Source organism: Desarmillaria tabescens (assembly GCF_030435595.1).
Source record: "Desarmillaria tabescens strain CCBAS 213 chromosome Unknown EV420scaffold_74, whole genome shotgun sequence".
Classification (NCBI taxonomy): domain Eukaryota; kingdom Fungi; phylum Basidiomycota; class Agaricomycetes; order Agaricales; family Physalacriaceae; genus Desarmillaria; species Desarmillaria tabescens.
In genome coordinates, this window is record NW_026848373.1 from 108,600 (window position 1) to 128,578 (window position 19,979).

The following is a 19,979-nucleotide window of genomic DNA, read 5'->3' on the forward strand; positions in this document are numbered from 1 at the left end:
TGAAAAATCAACGGGCGGACGTATTACGTCGAACAAGTGATTAATGTCTTATGACCTGTTGTCTGTTGTGTCTGAGCTCCTAGAATACCCAAGTCTATAGGAGCATCGTGTGCTCGAGAAGACTTGGTCGGAAACACGATCCGTAGCATGTCGCCTGAGTCGCGTTGCGCACATACCTGTTATCTCCGATATCCCATCTCGTGTTCAAATCCTGTCGCAATGATTAATATACTGCATTTATCGTACACAAGACCAACGCGCCAAGCATCACAAGAAAACCATTGATATAAAACCCACGCATCTGACCAATTATTATGCTTGTTTGATATTCGGTTTGCAAACGGTCACTTGATTGAAAACAAGGAGACATCGACATCGCAACCTGCAAGTAATGATACAGGAAGTTGGATTAGAACTCGTCATTTGACCTTCTTTCGGTAAAAACAGGCACGAAGGAAGCAAGTCAGTTATGATCGTGGGGAAGGAACCAGATTCATTAACGTCCCGGAGAAATAGGTAACCTGGTGATTCGACATGTGGGCGTAGACATTTCGAATATGGCTCCAGAAGTAATGAAGGATGTACGTATCGAGATCCTCGCTGTATAATGCTAGCCGGGGAATGACAGTGCGAAGTTTGAATTAGACATTGACACGGGAAGGAGCGATCCCGGCACTTCTAGATGGCTTTCCCAGAGTCAGATCTGGCTTCATTATCGTGAGATTGTCACGAAGGAAGCTTTCATTTGCATCCTATGCACACAGCGTATAATGAATGAATTACCGAAAGACCGGCATTTTCATGCCACAAGTTCTGTCAACTGTAACTGCGGGAGAAGAACTTGTAAGCAGATTAATGACTCTGATGAGGGAAATTTTCATTGAGACGAACGTATATACGACTCACCCGGCCCGGTATGAATACAGCTTGAACTCAGCGAAGGAATATAAACAAGCTGCATGACCAGCCATTTGACGTTTACCAACTGTCGATGTCGGCTATTATGAGTCGCCTAAGTATTATTCGCGATCTCAATGGCTTGATGAAGTTGCATGTGTAGTCCCTGAAAACTCAGAAGTTAGAGCAGGGTCGGAAATGAAAGAAAATTGGGACTTTGTGGACGATTGGCTTCGTGCGAAGAAGGGAACAATAAACGTACTGCGTCTCATTTGTAGACCATAAAATTTCAGCTATTAACAAAGATTGTTGCTCGTCTATGACCAGCGGCGCGTGGATCCGGGGCTCATATATTGCTGCCTATGTGATCAGGGGGGTACTGCGGGAATTAGGAACCTCCAGATGCCAATACTTGATCTACAAAGCAAGCAAACACTCCCTGCAGGGAAGGACGACTTTCATTTTCACTAATCGAGTGAACGAATCGTACTCACGTGCGCAATAATATAGGCGCTGGCCCCGGTGGGTATTGATACGGGAAGGGGCGATCAGAACGCTTGGCTGTGACTTACACTGCACCTTGGGAATCGTCTTCCCCCTTCAGTTCCTGACTGCGAGGAAGTGTGGGTAGATTAATGGAGGCAGTGATCGGAGGCAGTTGTGTTGTATACCCGGTCTGGCGTCATCAGCGAAAGTGGTCTTGTGCTTCATAACCTTGGGGTTGGCAGTACGACAACAATGCGGTCGGGGAGGGTCTGTTGACCGGATGTTTAGACAGGTGCTCTCATGACCTAGTTCCCAAGTTGTGTATACGTTATTCGTTCGCTATGCACCAGATGAGCGAGCTGTTTATCAGGAGGAACTTCCAATCGCATTACAGAGCCCGGAACAGATCATTGATCTATATAGCTCGAATAGAAGAGACTGATATTATCCAGATATGTCTGCTTCAGAACCGCGCAGCTAGGCTCTCGCTGGCGACGAAAGCGCCGGTGAGAACCCATGATCTGCCCTCATACTCCCCCTTTTCGCAGTACGAGGAAACAAGCTCCAAAGAAGCGAGCAAGTTTTATTAAAATCCCGGAGAAGGGGCCCAGGTCCAGGGAAGGAAATGAGGGCGAAAGGCTCCACTGCGCAGTAACAATGAAAGAGGGGCGATCCGGGTTCCTTGAGAGAGGCGCTGTGCGCTTACACTTACACTGCACCCAGGGAATCGTCTTCAATCTGCAGTCTCTTGATTATAACTGCGGGAAAGAAGAAGCAGGATGTTAATGGTCTTCTGATCTGGGAGGCGCTGCGTTATGAGGCGGCGATGCGTGTTCATTGATGGCAGTCGAATAGCCCAGCGGATGTTATAGCTGGGAATGACGCTATCGTGGGAGGTAAGCAGCCACGATGCACTTGCTCCGTCACGGAAAGAGCATCACCATCAGAGGTACCCCGAGTCGCGAGACCTAGATTTGGGCCGCTGTAGGTCCGCCGGGGCTTCGAGAAATGAGCGAAGATAAGTAATAAACGGGGGAGGGACTTACAATTATTTGTTCTCCCACGGTTCGGAGACATATGTTAAACCAAAATTGCATAAGTGAGTCGAACCAGAGTAGTCATTGTTATTCACGCGGCACGGATAGACTGTCATCACCATTGACTAGAATGTATAATCAGCCGTTGATAACTGTATCCGAGTCGCAAGTTCTCTAGCTCGGGTCTATAGAATTGATTTGAGCGATGTGAACGAACGAAAGATGGAAGTCACACATACGAGCGCTTATTTCGTCGTGAGATACCGGCAGGCAGGACCATCAGACGCTGAGATTCGCCTGAGCGTTAAGTACAATACGCTCGGGCTGAGACGGCGATGTAAGTATCATGATATGATGGAACTGAATAACACGGAAATACCTCCCCGGTCTAAAAGCTGGAAGGATATAAAGAGACATAAATAAACAGAGTCATGTTTCTACTCACGATATCGGTTTCGCGGTGGGTAATAGTCCGCCAAGTCCGAGTCGCGAATCCACTGGCTGGCATCTGAATAATTGAATTGAGCAGTGTTAAAGAATGGAAGACGAGGGACATACGAGCGTCTGCTTCTAAGTAAGATACCTGTTCGTGTTCGCTTAGATTATGGGCGTCTGAGTGGTTGACGCTACCGTGTATCTACTTGCTGGTGCGATCTTGAGTTGGTCCTAGTCCGAACCGCGAATGTTCAAGAAATGAGCGAAATTAATGACCGGGAGATGAAGGGCGTCAGAGCGTGGCGGCGGTGTTGAGTCATCATCGGACTCGGATTCGGATTCGGAAAGCGTCGCCATGGATCCAGGCTAGAATTAAGCGCCTCTGTAGAACATGCAGAACTCAAGTATCAGAGACGGATTTCGTGAAACGGCAAACATGATATCATAATGAAAGGGAGATGGATGAAAAGGAGCCTAGCATTGACTCATAAATCCCTGCCGCGAGTCCGGATAACAGTACTTAACACGGTCAAAGGATGAACAAGTCCGGAGATGTTCGCACGAAGAAAACACCGGTCAGTACCGATACAAGTGAAGGTCGTCATTTGACCCTCATCTGGCGCCCTGCAAGTGAGATCCGCTCGTTATGAATGTGGGAAAGGAGGCGTACCATTGACCATCCCGGAGAAGGAGTGAAGGAAGAGTACGCTGTGAAATGGGCCGGGTAGGGGGGACGATCTAAATCTTTGAGATGGAAACAGCTTCCTGTGTACAGAAAATCGCTCGCCTGCAGGAATGTTAGAAAGCGGTGCGAACATACAAAAGCGGTGCTACTTATCAATTGATGGCTGTCGAATACTATGAAGCTGAGACGGTTGCAATATATATTTGTTGTGAGCTGTAAGGATAAGAGGGACAGATGGACACATACTCCATCTTTTGATTCGGAGGTGCCCGAGCGACCTGACCGGAGATAGGTGTTTGTTGCCCGAGACGAAGGATGTTTAGCAAGAAAGCCAAGTCACCGCGCCATCAGACAGGGTTCATCAACATTGGCTACAACGAATATATGATCAGGCGCTGATAACTGAGAAAATTCAGCGGAAGAAGAAGGTGCAAGCGCTTATTATTTTGCGAGAGATCGGTGCACAGGACCACCATTAGACGCTGATATTCGCCTGAGCGTTAAGCACACCTCTCTCTTTCGGGCCGGGCTAACACAGAGATGATATGATGGAATTGAACAACGCGCAAATGTATGTGGAAGAGTCGTATTCTTTGACTCGCTGATCCGAGTCGCGAGGGGCCGGGGTGAGCGATATTAATGAATGGAGTATGATCATTGGGGAAACAAGCACCTGTAAGACATTCATTAACGTTACCCAGCTAGTCGGACCGGGGTGGTTATTTCTGGTCAAGCTTACTCAGAGAGGATTGAGTGCCGTAGAATATCATGCGTTGGCGAAATTAATGAACGGAAGAAGAGGAGTGCTCAGGGACGGTTAGTGTATACTAGACGAGGTGTCAAGAGTGACGCATCATCGGATTCGGATTCGGAGAACGTCACCAAGAGTCCAGACTAGGATTAAGCGCCTCTGTAGAACTTGCAGAAGTTAAGTATTAGAAACAATGCTCATCGGATTTCAGGACCGGAGAAATAACATACATGGCGCTATAGTGAGTTCTACCACGAGTTCGGATAATGGACCTTGACGAATCCGTGCTTGATGTTCCGCCCCACCAAAGAACGAAAAAAATACCGGTCAGTGTTGATACGAGGGAAGCTGAGTCCCCTGTCTTCCGGGGAAAAGAAGCGCCATGGAAGTGTGGGAAAGCACGTATCTTTACCGTCCTGAAGAAGGGAGAAGGGAGAGGGGAGCAATTGACTTCTCAGCTTCCTGTATACACCGAATCTCTTCTGTAATCGGGGTATTCTCAACCGTGGAACTGCGAAGAAGAAGAAGCACGTTAATTGAGGAAAGCAGTGCAGCGAACACACAGAAGGCGGTGATGGTTGTGGAATATCATAGCGAGCTATGAAGCTGAGGAGTGCGTCGTAATAGCTGTAAGGATAAGAGGGACGGAAGAACAGGGGAAAGCACTTACCACTCACTCCATCGGGGGTGCCCCGAGGGGGCAGCTGTAGGACCGGAAATCAGCGTGTTTGTTGCAGACTCATACCGGATGCGGGAAGCAGGATAACGAGAGAAAGGTATGATTAGGCGCTGATACTGTGAAGAGTTAAACTGGGTGAAGGGACATACGAGCGCTTGTTTCCACGCACAGAGGCGCCTGCTCGCTTACTCGGGCCGGACTAAGACTCCCGGTCGAAGAAGACGCTCAGAAGCGGAACCATACAAATCTATGCGGAAGGGTCGTGATAAGAGAATACCGGTCAGGATTGATACGAGGGAAGTTGGGACCCCCCCCCCCCCCATCCTCCGGGGAAGAAGAAGCGCCATAGAAGTGACATCGTGTGAGAAAGCTACGCGTCCCGGAGAAGGGTGCAATGAACTTCTCAGGTGCGTGTAGATTCCTGTGTACGTCTTCTCTCTTCGCAATCGTAGCTGCGAAGAAGAACGTTAATGACCTTTGATAGAGAAAAGCAGTGCATCTAACATATGAAAGCGGTGTTGGCTGTTGAGCATCACAGCGTGCTATGAAGCCGAGCGTCATAGTAGGTACTTGTTGTGAAGAGGGTCGGATGTTCTCAATCGTAACTGCGGAGAAGAAGCACTTTATTGAGCAAAGCGGTGCAGCGAACATACAGAGGCGGTGCTGGCTGTCGAGTTATCACAGTGTGCTATGAAGCTGGGAGGGTGGGCTTGCTGTGGGCTGTAAGACGAATCACTTACTCTTTCGGGGATATGGTAAGTGCCCGAGAGCGAGGCCTAGAGCGTTAGGACCGGAGGTACTTGTTTGCTGCGAAGGATGATTAACATGAGTCATAACGGATACGAGAGTCGAATCAATCAACGGTCACCGCGCCGTCAGGCAGGATACTTCGAGCGTTGACTAGAACATATAATTAGGCGCTAGTAACTGAGCCCGAGTCGCAATGGGACCTAATTGAGAGATGTGAACGACAAATGGAAGACAAAAGACATACGAGCGCTTGTTTCTACGGTACGTGGGGGCTGATACTCACGCAGAGGCGCCTGTATTCCACGCTCGTTCGGGCCGGGCAGAGACGGCGATATCGGGATCATAGTAGGAACGACGCGGCGATATTTCCCCGGACCAAGAGCTAAAAAAACAGAACGATGTATTTAGGGTGAGTCGTGATCTTTGACTCGCGGGTTAGTACCGGTCCGGGTCGCAAGGGGCTGCAAGAACTGAGCGAAATTAATGAAAGGAAGATGAAAACCCTACAGATGCTTGTTTCCCCAATGATCACTAACGTTACCCCTTGTCGGACCGGAGTGGGTATTTATTTTTGCTGCTCATCATAGAGGACGTCAGCGTTGTGAGCATCCAGACAAAAGAAAGTGTGGGTGGTGATGGGTGCCGTATTATGTTTGCGTCATCGGAATCCGCTCTCGGAGACTTGAGAATACAATAACACGTCGTATGACAAAAGCCGTATCACACGCGGGTTTGAAGAAAGAGCAAGATCCGTGCACGAGGGAACACGGTCACCATACCTTAGGCGTCAAGTCGAGCAAGAAAGAAAGCAGCGAGATTAATTAAGGAAGAGAAGCAAGCACTCGTTTACCCCAGAGTCAGGGACGATTAGGCTCGATAACGTACATACTACAGGTGTGTGACGCTTTCTATCCTTCGCTTGAGACGGCGATCTAAGGTTAGATGTCGGCGGAATATACTAGGCCCAGAGTGGTGTGGTAAGTCCTATAATAGGCGGTACTCGCCGTAAACAGCAAACGATGTCGGTGGTTTTCGTAAGTGAATACAATACAGCTCCGTCCGACGGAGAGCTCAAGTCCCAACTGAATGAGAATAAATTTGGAGTCATTGCATGTGATGCCGGCCCCGGCCGATCTGAACCATCCTTGCGAGGGCTTAGCTGTTAGTTAGTTACTGGCTGTAGTCCTTGAGAGGCAGTTCACTAGCACACGAAAGAACTGCGGAGTCTTAAATCTAAAATCTAATCTGCTTCCCTTCCACGGAGAGACACATGCCGGACACGTGCCGCGTAGATAAGGCAGCGTCACAGCCGAGATCGCACTTGAACCGAACCGCCATGGGCCGCCAGGCAATTGTTTCCACGCAACCTTGACTTTCTCCCTCTCCGCTCCGAATCTGATATATAATTCCTTCCTCTCTTTCTCCTAGACTTATTCTTATTGTCCCCTTGCCTCACACACTCCTTTGTGACGACAATGACGGAATACGACTACTCTCCTGAAGCAGCGGAGCGCTACCAAGCGACCATGCGGCGGATTTCTCGCTGGGTCGACGATGCTCAAGCTCATGCTTCCGAGTACAGGTCGCCCTTTGGTCCTCGTTCGGATGTCGGAGACGATGATGCTCCTGGGCCACATCAGGCCGTGCTCACCCGGGGTATCTCCCAGCGAGTACCTCCCCCGCCCCCGCCTCCGATGAACTTGTACGCTCCGGTACCCGGACCTATGCCGCCACATAACCATGGTCCTGCCCCCCCTCCCTCTGCTTCTCGTCACCACCAGCCAGCAATACCACTACACGGCCCCGCGCCACCACCCACCACCACACGTCACTCCTCCTCCACTCGCCGCTCCCAATCAAAACACCGTCCCAGCCAGACTTACTACGTCTCGCCTACGCCTACACCACCACCACCGCCTCCACCGCCGTATTACCCCGGGTATACTAATCACAACCCATATTACCCAACACCGTATCCCAATCCACCCGCGCCACCACCGCAGTACTACCGCGGCGCATACGCGCCGCCACCAGGAGGATACGTGATTGTTCCACCACAACAAAAAGGAGGCAGGTCATCATCTAGAGTCGTGGTTCGTCCTTCCCTTCCGCATTTCGTTTCTCGCGGTTTCTGACGCAGACGGGCTTCAGCCGGTCGTGTTTTCCACATCTTCGTCGACGGATTCCGATACGCCTCCGCTGCCACCGCATCGACATCCTTCGTTCCTGCAGAGGGTGTTCCAAGGGGGGCATCGCACTCCTACACCCGTCACCGTCGCTCCCGGGTATGACTACCAGCGGGAACACCGGCCACATCATCATCACCATCAACATCGCCATCGACATTCATAACGCAACACTTCATTTTTTTTTAGGTTTTTTTATCTTCTTATCACGCGTCAATACTATATTCATTCGAACATTTTCGTATAGTATAGGTATGGGTATATCTTATCGGTAATGCGTACTAGGGCTCGGTTGTTCTTCGTTATTCGAGGCTGTATTAATATACATATATCGCCGGATCCCGATATCGGGTGGCGTTGGAGCGCGGTGTACTGTTCGAGATTGTAGTGTCGTTCGAGATTGCGCCAAGATCGCGTCTTACGTTCATTGGCAATTTATCTTGACCTGGGCGCACAGGTGGAAAGGGTTACCCGCTTTCTTCGGACGTAATGCGATACGTTACGGACTTGGCGCAGACTTGTTCGAGCAATGGAATGGATGCTATTAGTGACAGGAGCATGCGCATAGTTGTCTCGAACTGGGTGCATTACATATCGTAACGGCGAAAAGATAACCCGCTTTCCTCCCGCGTAGCAAGACTTATTCAATTGGTAAAGACTGGCGTGCTATTGTCTTGCACGTAACGGAGGTTCAGAAGGCAACCCGCTTTCCTCCGACGTCACAACACACACAGACTTATTCAAGTGGCGGAAAGGATGCTATCGCTAATTCGTAATCATACAGAAATGCGCGTAGTTGTGTTCGCCTGGGTACACGTAACGTTGGCGCAGAAGGATATGTAAAGACATGCGTGCGAAGACTTATTTTTATTCAAGCAGTAATAGTGGTGGAAGAGATGAGATGCTATTTGGTAATCATACAGACACGCGCGTAGTTGTACATAACATTTTCTTTTGGATATCAGGATAGGTAGTGGTACTAACGGAGTTCGTCAGACCCGAACGCGGGGAAGGGAAAGGAAGGAGAGGGTACACATACCAGTTTGGATGAGTTGGGGAAACCGGGACCGAATTTGATTGTGTGGATGAATAAATAGATAGATAGTTGACCAGCTTTGCAATGGAATGGGAAGAGTGGTGTAATTTTAGAATCCAACGCGCGGGAGCGGAACTAAGTTAGGTAGACGTTAACGCAAGTGCTAAAGTTGACGCTAACCACACGAACCTCAGCGCTAACGCTGTTTCTTCCCCTCGCCCGTAGCGATGAGCACGACGGTCCAGATGCTACGCGTTATCTCCGACATGTGGGGTGTGAGGCTAAATGAACGGGCACGTCAAGGTATATCCCACATATCAGAGAAAAAGTGGACGCGTCGTACTCTTGGCGTAGCGTGGATAGATGGATTGTGATAGATACCCTCCCTCCTCGACACCCCAGACTTTATACCCATGAGATGGAACGACCGAGAACCAACCTACGAATGGTGAGCAGCGGTAGGGAGGATTCTAGATCTCCGTTCAACGTACCATGGGGTCAAGTCTCCCTCGGAATGGACCGGATACGAAAGCAGCCCTTTCCTTTCATCAGGAGAAGAGTCGCATGGAATTATGTGGCCGACTAGCTCAGTTGGTTAGAGCGTCGTGCTAATATGCATCTGTTTCAATGCTATTAACGCGAAGGTCTTGGGTTCGATCCCCACGTTGGCCACTAGACCGAAGGTGTTAGAACTTCATTTTTTGGTAAAAATCCCAGAGTATTTGTGCACAACCACAGAGTCTTCGGCCGTCGTGGATTCTTCCCTCGGACGGATGCGTGAAACTTTCCTGCGAACATCTATGGTCACTGTATTTAAATCCTAGAGTTTTGTATACACTAGGGTTGCGCATGAAACCTCTGGGTGGGGTAAGTACCTGTCCCCTTGGGGTTTTGCTATACCACATGACACATGCGTCGGATGGGCGGGGTTTTGTGTCAATGGTTTCTTGTGATGACTAGCACATTGGTCTTGTGTATGATGTATGCAGCGTATTAATCATTGTGACAGGGTTTGAACGCGAGATGGGATCATGCGGATTGTATTTCTGACCAAGTCCTCTCGAGTACAAGATGCTCCTATATACCTGGGTATTCTAGGAGCTCAGGGACAACAGACAACTGGTCATGAGACATTATTTACTATTTGTTTTCCTCGCTGAGTAGAGGTCACCACCGAACCTAGAGAAAACAACCGCTGGAGTGATTCCATGTCATCTCGCATTCCAGCTTTACTCCAATGAAAACTGCATACCAATAGAACGTTGTCTATAAATTGCATCCATCGATTGATTTTTCAACAATGCCTCTGACCTCACGCAGGAACTTCCGGCTTTGAAATACCTGGTTGTTAATACTTTGTCCTTCCGATTTGATAATGCGCATCTATGCCTTTTTCCATCCAATCCTCAACCTGTATATTTATGGTTTACTGAGTCGCCTAGTCCCGAATTATCAACTTGGACTCAGTATTTAGTAATTTATCAGGAATAGCGGTCTCCTTGCTGACAAACGAGACTTCCGTTAGCTACACTACTAATAATAGAGATTTTATTTGCCATGAATCTGTCAACGTCTACCTGCACATTGGATTTTTATCCTCCGCTTACGGACTCATTCACCCTAACAGCACTGCTCATCTTGATTTCGAACACTCGAAAAATATCACCATTTCAAGCAGGCCAAGTACGATGTTAAACAAGGCTCTTTTATGCCTGTCCAAGTTTTATTTTTGACATCTTCACACATCGGACTGCGTCTCCAGACGTTCGATTTAGATAAAGGTTAGTTCGTCCTTAGTATTCCACCTACCAACTCTAACGAAACGTAAGAGCAGGTCTAGCCTCTGAGTTTTTTTTCGTGTACAGGTAAAGTTATTTTTGTACGTCCACGGTGCAGATTTAAAAGTGTCTATGACACCTTCGTTGTCATGCCTATCTACGAAAGCAGATTGGATCTACGCTCCGCGTTGGTTATTCCTGCTACTCTCCCTGGTACTCTACGACGAATTATCTGACTCTTGAGGAGGGATTCTCCAGCCTAGTACTAGTGCACCAACACTGCCATAACGCGTCTATTCGCCGGTTATTCTAGCGCCCATGCTATGCTTCAAATGGCAAATTTGGGGACTGCTTGCTAGTGCGGAATATGTACGTACGTCTGAAAACCACGGACTGCAAGCGGAGAGCCTTATACAACGATATTCCGTAGCCCTGAGCTGAGGCGTTTTCTTTCTCTTGTCACCAGACGAGACTGAATACTTGTTGCTCCAACGCTGATTAATGACGCGGCAAATCTCGCTTGGCACGTGATCAATCCCGCCTTATCATGGGACTTCTCTGCTGCGCATTGCACCTTTAATGCCGCTATACTCTTGGACGTAGTACTTTCCGCCAGGCTATTGGATAGCCGTCTCTTGCTTACATCTTCTGCATCCGAATCGGAATCCTATGGCGCATGATATTACCTACTATATGGCAGCTATCAAAATTGACTACTGAGCTCTCTTTGCCTCTTTCAAGCCTTGAGCGTACATCATTTATTAGTGACTAGGCGGAAGGGTCCTTGTCCACTCAGCGCAGTTGTACAACCTTTATCCTCAATGCATTAAAATCGCTCATTTCTTCAGACACTAATAGCAGCTCATTAGTACGCAGGGTGCCGATGCTCTAGCCCTCGCAGCTCGGACTAATCCGGGACTAATCAAAGTTAGTGGCACTGTATTCGTCTCTACCCTCATGACGTGTCCACACGATACCGTAAATCTCTTCCTCATATCATTTCTATTTACGCGACTCGCTGAGGCTATGCAAAACAGGTACTTACATTGCATCATCGTTGGAGTGTCGTCGTCTGGACAACAAAGAGTACTGTCATAGGAACGTCGCGTTTTAGCATCACTTGGATGCTGCATTCATTCCTATGAGCCGACTTTTTCTCTCGCACCGTGTTCCGATGTTCTAAGTTGAATTCTTAGACCTGACTTGAAGTGAATGCAACTCTCTCTGATGTCAGTAATCTCAGACTCACGAGTCCTTCCCGGGTCTCATTTTAGCTGAAAACGTTCCAAGTGGAACGAAGTCACACGAGCATTTTGGGAGTCGCGGAAAGAGAAAAGCGCGTTCCTATTCCCGAAGTAATTGCCGATTACTTAACTCACACATTTCCAGCGCTCGATTCACGTCGTCATGTGTGACTATCTCAAGCTTGCTCTATCTTCCTGCGTGGTGAGTAGTTACATCCACTTCGATTTAAGTTCTCCTTCATTAACACTACGGGATATCTTAAAATTTGACTTAAAATTTTGGATGAATCGATGCGATTTACTCCCGAGCCCTCCCTCTACCTCCTCGGAGAAGATAGTAACCGTATTAGGGATCGCCGTATCTCTTCTTCGGGAGGTCAATGATATATCTATTTCCCCATTCATATTTCAACGGTTCCCTTGGTGCAGTGCAAGTATACATTGTTCTCCCAAGGAACTCGGATCGCCCCTCTGTATCAACAAATCTGTCCCTTTCATGTTACTTATTCATATATTCCCTAAGTTCATTATTATCTCAGCCAAATTCTGTCTTATTCGGTCAATTCCAGATATATTCCGTGACAATACCGAGTTATTCTGTGCACTCTACATTTATCCTTCCATCACTACTAACGCGATATTCAAAAGACCGATCAATACTCTATGGTATCCACATGATGAATCCTCATGTACGAGTCGCAATCCGAAGAGAGTATCATGTTAGACTCTATAGCACCTCTTCCTCGGGGATTTTATTAACGTGCGTCATTCCCACATTCATAATTTACAGATCTCGCTTGTGATGGTGAGTCAAATGACACGGAGATCATAGGTGATGTACCATTGCTAGTATCATATTCACAGCGTTGTTCGCACTCTGACTTATACTTTTTCGTCGCAGCGACTGCCTTATAGATTTACTCGTGGTTTCACCAAACCTTTTCTGAAGACAATTCCATTGCACACAATAGAAATTTAGACATGTGCAGACGTAAATTTATTTTATCCTTTGCGTCGACTCATTTAATGCGCTCTGCTTGTTATCTTTTATTCTTCTGGGATACTGGGGAGTTGTCCAATGCTCGAAGATGATTTCATGCGCCTGCATCCATATTTCAAGTTCGCATGTATTTGATAGTATCCGTTGGTCGGGGAACGTGTACATATGTATGGAACTCACCGATGGAAGCGGCGATGATTCTACAGTGTTATTCTATGTACCTGAGCCGAGGAATTTTTTACTCTTGTTATAAGATGGCATTGAATACTTGTTGCTTCAACGGTGATCAGTCCCGCCAGATCATAGGACCTCATACTGTGGATTCAGCTTCTAATGCAATTGTGCTTTTTAACACTTGCTCTAGCACTCTCCGGAAGGCTGGTAGTTCGCCGTCTCATGCCTAAATCTTCCGCATCCGATCCGAAAACTATGACGCACGGATAGTACTTACTACGGCCGCTATCATAGCACTGAATTCTCTTCGGGTTCGAAGCATACGTTATCCAAACATTCTTAGACTATGCTATTCATCGTTTCGACGGTCCAGCGCAATGGCAGGTGAACTTTACGTCCTTCATTCTCCATTCATTAATAAATCGCTCATTTCCTCAGACTCCATTGGCGGTTCATTGGTATGCAAGGTACTGATGCTCTAGCCCTCGCAACTCGGACCGATACAACGTAGTGATCCGGGACTAATCAAAGTCAGTGATCCCGTATTCGTACTGAAGATTTATGATGCATCTGCAAGATACCGTAAATACCTCTTTTATATCCTCTTAGTATATGCAACTCGCAAGGCTATGCAAAATAAGTACATTCGCATTGCATCATCGTCAAAAATGTACAAAGCGCAAAAGGCCGTTAGCTGGACAACAAGTGATACTTGATACAGGAGTAACGCGTTTTTGTGTCACTGCTATGTCGCATATTAGCCTAATTTCCGCTCTCGTGTTGTGGTCCGATATTCTAGGTCGATAGGCCCTTCCCCTGGGCGTGACTCTTGAAATTGAATGTAACTGTCTCCGATGTGAAAGGCTTTAATCTCCGAGTCACTCCCGGACCGCAGTTCCGTTTGGGACGTCCCCAAACCTCCAAGAGTGGTATGATGTCATTTGAAGGACACGATCATCCTGAGAGTCAGGGAAAGAGCAATGTGGCTTCCCAACCCCGAAATAACTGCCGGTTTCCTATTTTGCGGTTCCTGGGTTCAATTCGGTTACCGTAGGCTAGGATCTCCAGTCATACTGGTGAGTACTTACGTCTACTTCAATTCTTCCCTTACTACCCCTGGGGAAGTATCTTGAATTTGGCGTGCACGAAGTCGGACGAATCAACCAGCCCCTCCCCGAAAAGAATGGTGTTAACGCTTGATGCACCTATTCTTCATGACATTAATGATACGCTATTTCTCTAGTCATAATTGAACCCATTTCTCTTGTTGAGAGCTTGTTTTCTTCAAAACGGAATCAAATGACGATCTGACATCGGTGTGCGATCACCCCCGGGCTATCTCACCTGCAAGACTCACTTGTATCAATGCTTCCCAGTGTTTCCTTGGTATCAAGGCCTGAAATCAAGTGGCATTTAATGACACAGAATATTCGGAGCCGGTGCAAGAAACCTTTGAAAATATCTACTCGCAGTAAGACCTGGTCCGCGGACTCACACACATCAAGAAACGTCCGTAAAGTCATCTGGCTTCGTTTTTCTGTTCCTCGTTTACGCCGACTCGTGGTACGTTCTACGTTTCGAATTACCTGCTAGCATTCCTCCCCGTCAGCTTGGCCAGTTCTATCTTCTCGCTGAGGTTCCGTAACAATATTCCTAAATCACATTCATCTGAAATCCCCTTCGCTAGAAAGGCCTAGGCTAGAGAGGCTCCTATAGACGCGCTCAACGAAACACTCTCCGATCACTGAACCATAGTAACACCATAGTAACATATACCCTTTCTTTCAACCCCAAAACTGTATTTTTCGCTTGTGACTTAGAAACGAGGCTCGGTGTTTTTCAAGGATATGCTCGCGTGACTCGGAATTCGAGTGCACCCTTCGAAACGTGGTTGAGTACGTATGTTGATCCCAGGCTTGTTTAGGCCGTCTCAAACTAAAACATCCTGTAGGGTTTAGAAGTGGGTGAGTATCGGACCATGCTACTATCCGGTTATTGAAATTCTGTTATGGTGAGAAGTATCAGAGTTAAAAGGTGGCCATCATAGAAACTTAGTATCATCACATAAAACAGTGAGTCATTTAAGCTTCGCTTCCTTTGGCTTATGTTTTGACCGCGCCCCACGCTTTCCCTGGTGCTATAGTCTGCTGATCCCTAGCCTGGACTATGAGCTTTCGTAATTAAGAAGAAACCGTCAGTGGGCCCTGATCGCATCTTCCCATGATCAACGTCTGGTTCCTGTAGGACCTGACTCCGAGTTTCGAAGCGTAAAATGTTCTTGGAGTTGGAAGCGTTTCGGAATCTACAAGACTTTACGATCTCGCTAGGGGTACCATCCATCCAACGTAATACGACGCCGTCGAGTTTGGGGCGCTTCTTCTCGCGGTGTCCTGACAGTATAGGAATAGACCCTAAACCTCTTCCGCTCCTCGTTCCAAGGAATGTCACCTTGAGATTGAATTCGACTTCTTCCCTGGCCGCAGTTGAGCCAGAAGCGAATTTTCCTTGATAAAACGGTTCACAAACCTTCTGCAGGTCGAGACTCTAGGCGCGCATTCTGAACTATCCAGAAACATTCAGTTCTCGCACTAATACATGCGATTCACAATCATTGTAGGGAACTGTTTCACTCCTTTTCTCTGCACGTGCACTATTCTTTCTTTCTTACCGAGTGCTTTAGTGGGCGGAGCACTCAGAGGACGTACATAACACCGGTTCTGGAACATCGCCATTACCTTTCTCCGTTGTAAATTAGGATGGTAATAACTACTTTCTCTTGGTTCCCCCCGATGCCAATCGAAAGATCGAACCTTCCTTAGAGTTTCGGGTCTGAAGTGAACCTAGGTCATAAGTGCATGAACGCACAGAATATGATTCCCCAAACAATTCAACTTCGCTTTCGGATATTACATCACGCCGTTCTGATTCGCTGCAATGGATACCGTCAATGTGGCCCTCCATCAGATACCCGGCGTCGACGAGTACGATGTGCTCTTAGCCCGGACTTTCAGTTTCAAGTATTATTCGGACGAAGAATACAATGGCAACATCATTACAATCAACAGATTGGCTCGTACGTGAATGTTACGGGTTATTGCATCGACAGCCTACTCTCCTCGTGACGTTGACATTGATCATATATCAGCGTACGTATGAGGAAGGTGGACAAGATACTGTAGGTGACTTATCCTTTTCCCATATACGCATATCGAATATAATAATACTAGGCTTTATTTTGAAACGGCAGAACCTTCTTGAGGTCAAAAGTCTCCGGAACCTACTTCGAAGATTTCGTCAGGAGCACCATCTATCCGTCATCATCACGAAAGAACGCAGATTCTACACTTCTAGCTTGAAATCGAAAGTCCCCGGACCGTAGTTATACTCGAAACACCTCTAGACGAAACATTCTGTAAGTTGAGGCTTGAGAGGTAAAGGGTTAGTGCACTCATTCCGAAGGACTCGGAATCGTTTAGTTCCCGCTTCACTATATCTCCTAGCCGGAAATGTTTCTGCGTTCAATTCCGGATGATTCCCTGGAAGGGGTTATCATTCTCCATCCAGCTACGGTCGGGGTTTTTAAATATCGCCAATGTCTCTTTCCCGAGCAAAGTTGTAGGATGGTAGTTCTGCTCAGCGAAACTCCTCTCTGATCGTTGGACTTGTAGTTCAATGATCACTTTTGATTTGATGCCAGGTGAAAGCAGATCACTTGAGCATGAACACGGAAATTATGCCGTCCAACCAATTTCTCAGTGCGCTGGTATACTTCATCATGCCAACGTAGTTACCTCTGCGAGACACCGATACTTCTGATCCTATTCGGCGAGGTAAATTTCTATGTCGCGGGAACTTTTGTGCGCTAATTCGCATGGATGGAGTTTAGGTTGATAGATGGTTTACCCTAATTTAGGCAGGGACATAGTAACAACCAAGGATATAGGATCACCACCGTTGTGTGAATCCCTTAGATGAACGGTAGTTGTCCCTTTGTAGTCCGATATTTAACATATTTAGGTGTGTGTCGTGCCTTCCCATCTCACTGTAATGCCGGGGATAGCATAGTGCAAGTCATTTTTTAAAAAATTTCTATGGGGTAAGCACCGCAAAATACATTGCCTATCAGACGGGGACGTATATAGAAGTAACAACGGAAGACTGTATAAAGGACGTCAACTTTATGGCTCACTGGCATATTCCTGGTACTCTCTCACTGCATGAAGAAACGCAACGAAGAAAGTTTGCTCGGCAGATTTTTGTAGATATTCTGTCCGGAGAAACGGAAGCGATCGTCAATTAATAGAGGGCAGGAAACCGGTCGTGCATGCGTACGACGCGAATGAACGAGAGTGAAACTGTAAGTGGGCTGACGGGTGGATTAGCAAATTTGTTTCTGGGTTGAATGTCTTAACCCTTTCGACACGACGATCCTAAAATTTCTGGTACGCCTCATACCGCCTTCTCCTCAAGATCTAATCAGGTCCAGAGAAGACTCGGGAATGCTTCATCTCTTCGCACCTGATAATTGCCGTCAATCGGCAACTTACTCAAAAGAGCGATATTTTTAATGTTTCCCGTGCGGAAGATCGCTCTTCACATCTTTCTCCAGTATCTGTGGACTCCCAAAGCTGCCCCAGTGAGTTCCATGGTTGGGAAAACCTAAAAGCGAAGGGCAAGCGAACTTATAAAAAGAATTCCACCACTGGTTTGATTGCGAGGTAGAGGAGTCGAACCTCTCATTTGACGCGTTAACCGTTGTGACCGATTGACCTTCAAATCTGAGAAGAGTTGTCGTTCTAGACGAATGTGGAGAACGGAACCCATGTCCCTGTCACGACGCGAAATCAAAATTTCAAGCGCCAAGCGTAGGAGTCAAGTCAGTATAAACATCAAGGATGCTAATGTTTTCAAGTCCTCGGCCGCTCGCCGGTTTTTGATATCACCGAGTGCCGACAGGCCACCTGCAGAATCTTGGTTCTGAGTGTGGTTCCTCCTTGTGTCCATTTTCACGCAACGTCTACATCAACGTCCGTTGTATTATAAAGCATGTTGAAGGAAGGGAACAACACAGCGATGGCGAGGATGCATTCAGACACGACGGCAACACGAGCAAAAATAGAATAATGTATAGGTTCGATAGCGCAGGTATCCGTCTGGAAGCCGAAGCAGCTGGAAGGTACATATATACTCCGAATCCCGTGCTCTGGTGAAAAAGACGTGAATAAAATATTCTCAGCACCCGGCTGAGACGCTTACCCATTCTCCCATTTTCTCCGGTAACCACAGTCGAAAATGTAGCCAAATGTTCAGGCTCCGTAGCGTTACGCAATGTCGTAATGTTGACGGTACCGAGAGCCATAGCCGTCGTCGTGTGGCTATCGTTTGACTGGGGCGGATAGGTCGTGCTGTAGGAGTAGGGATGATGGTAGATAGCCAAGTCCAGCCATCCACACAAGATTGCGAGGGTCTCAGTTGTGCAGAGCCGACTGTGTATTGATTATTAACATCGATGCATCATTTGAAGTACAACCCCGTCTGCAGCGGGGAATCGCGCTGCGGATGGATCGGCGACCAAAGGGGAAGACATTGTCGATGTAAATAATTCGTTCACATTATAGAGAATGAACCACTATAGAGCTGCAGTTAGCTCAGGAAGAAACAGGAAAATTTAGGCATAGCGACGCACCGTAAGGTAAGGGTAACCTCAGACTTGGTAGTCCTGCAGAGTGTCAACGCCATGGATGTCGAGAATACTCGGGCTCCCGCATATTCTCCATGGACGGCTTCCTGTCTCCGTATTTGCCCTGGTAGGTGTCTGCAACGTTTCCAGCGAGGCTTGTCTTCGATGACTGGTGTAAATAACGGCCACAGAACACGGATGGAGAAGCAAACTGAAATCAAAAGTTCCAAATTTCGGATTGTGACCGTTGCTCGAGTCTGCCTAAAGGACCATGGGAGAAAGAAAGAAGGGTATCGGTGGCAAGGAGGGAACTCGGCACGCTCCGGTATTTGTCGTAATTTGGCCTTTTGCTTGGAATTTCCACTTCGCTTCTCCCGCTTCCTAAAGGCAGGCAGCCAGGTACGTCTTCTATTCCTGCCCACAAAATGTTACCCTTATTGTTCTCTGTAGACATGAAAATTCAATTTTTATTTCCATCTTTCTCTCGTGCTGTATGCTGTTCAAGAACCCGAGATGAACGCGTAGGTAACGGGCCGGCGCCTAAAGAAATGCCCATCGATTTGCCAGCTATGCGCCAGGAAGAGATATGCTTATGGCGAATCCTACCGCCAACTGTGCTACGGAGATCAAGTTTTTACTGTCAATATACTCGATGCAGCATGGAAACGCTCGCTCTTGGCTACCCAGAGGATATTGCAAGCTTTGAGAGAGATTCATGGTAGCTACCGTCATTGACTATGACTTCCGACTTCCTTGTGCAAAGCTCAAAAGTGCCCTTTTTCAGGAGCCCTCTCCACGATGGCTCCAGGTGAACGGAACGCTATGTCCTCATCCCTTACTTTCCCAATTAAATGGCTTCGGTGAAAAAGCCACATCTCTTCAGGGACAACTATCAAACCTTTGCGATGAGAATATTATACGATTTCGACAGCAAGCCGGAAACGCTGGCCACGCCGCCTGTACTTACGGATGAAGCCATTCCCCACGCTTTGTGTAAGCATTTTCCATCTGTGTCGCTAACGGTATGCCCAGCACACCACTAACACTAGGACCATCGCAACCTCCACGCTTTGTGCCGTCGATAGAGTCGTTCAAGACATGCATAATGTCGTTCGTCGTTATGAAGTACTGAACATTGTTTCCGGAGGATCTAAGCAGAGC

The 19,979-nt window shown here is 47.5% G+C and overlaps 2 protein-coding genes and 1 non-coding gene across 3 annotated transcripts; 2 read left to right on the top strand and 1 right to left on the bottom strand.

The window, feature by feature from the left end:
- Positions 1-7,195: 7,195 nt before the first annotated feature.
- Positions 7,196-8,153, top strand: EV420DRAFT_1650378 (uncharacterized protein; the record flags this gene model as incomplete). Its single annotated transcript, XM_060478436.1, has 3 exons — positions 7,196-7,813; positions 7,872-8,005; positions 8,096-8,153. The coding sequence occupies 3 exons, from the start codon at positions 7,196-7,198 to the stop codon at positions 8,151-8,153; spliced, it is 810 nt and encodes a 269-aa protein (XP_060323739.1).
- A 1,365-nt stretch (positions 8,154-9,518) lies between these two features.
- EV420DRAFT_t272 lies at positions 9,519-9,614 on the top strand. The gene has a single exon. It is a non-coding gene; the product is annotated as a tRNA-Ile (tRNA).
- Positions 9,615-18,144: 8,530 nt separating this feature from the next.
- On the bottom strand, positions 18,145-18,497 carry EV420DRAFT_1650379 (uncharacterized protein; the record flags this gene model as incomplete). The annotated part of the gene is made up of 2 exons (XM_060478437.1): positions 18,145-18,341; positions 18,395-18,497. The coding sequence occupies 2 exons, from the start codon at positions 18,495-18,497 to the stop codon at positions 18,145-18,147; spliced, it is 300 nt and encodes a 99-aa protein (XP_060323740.1).
- Between the last annotated feature and the right edge of the window lie 1,482 nt (positions 18,498-19,979).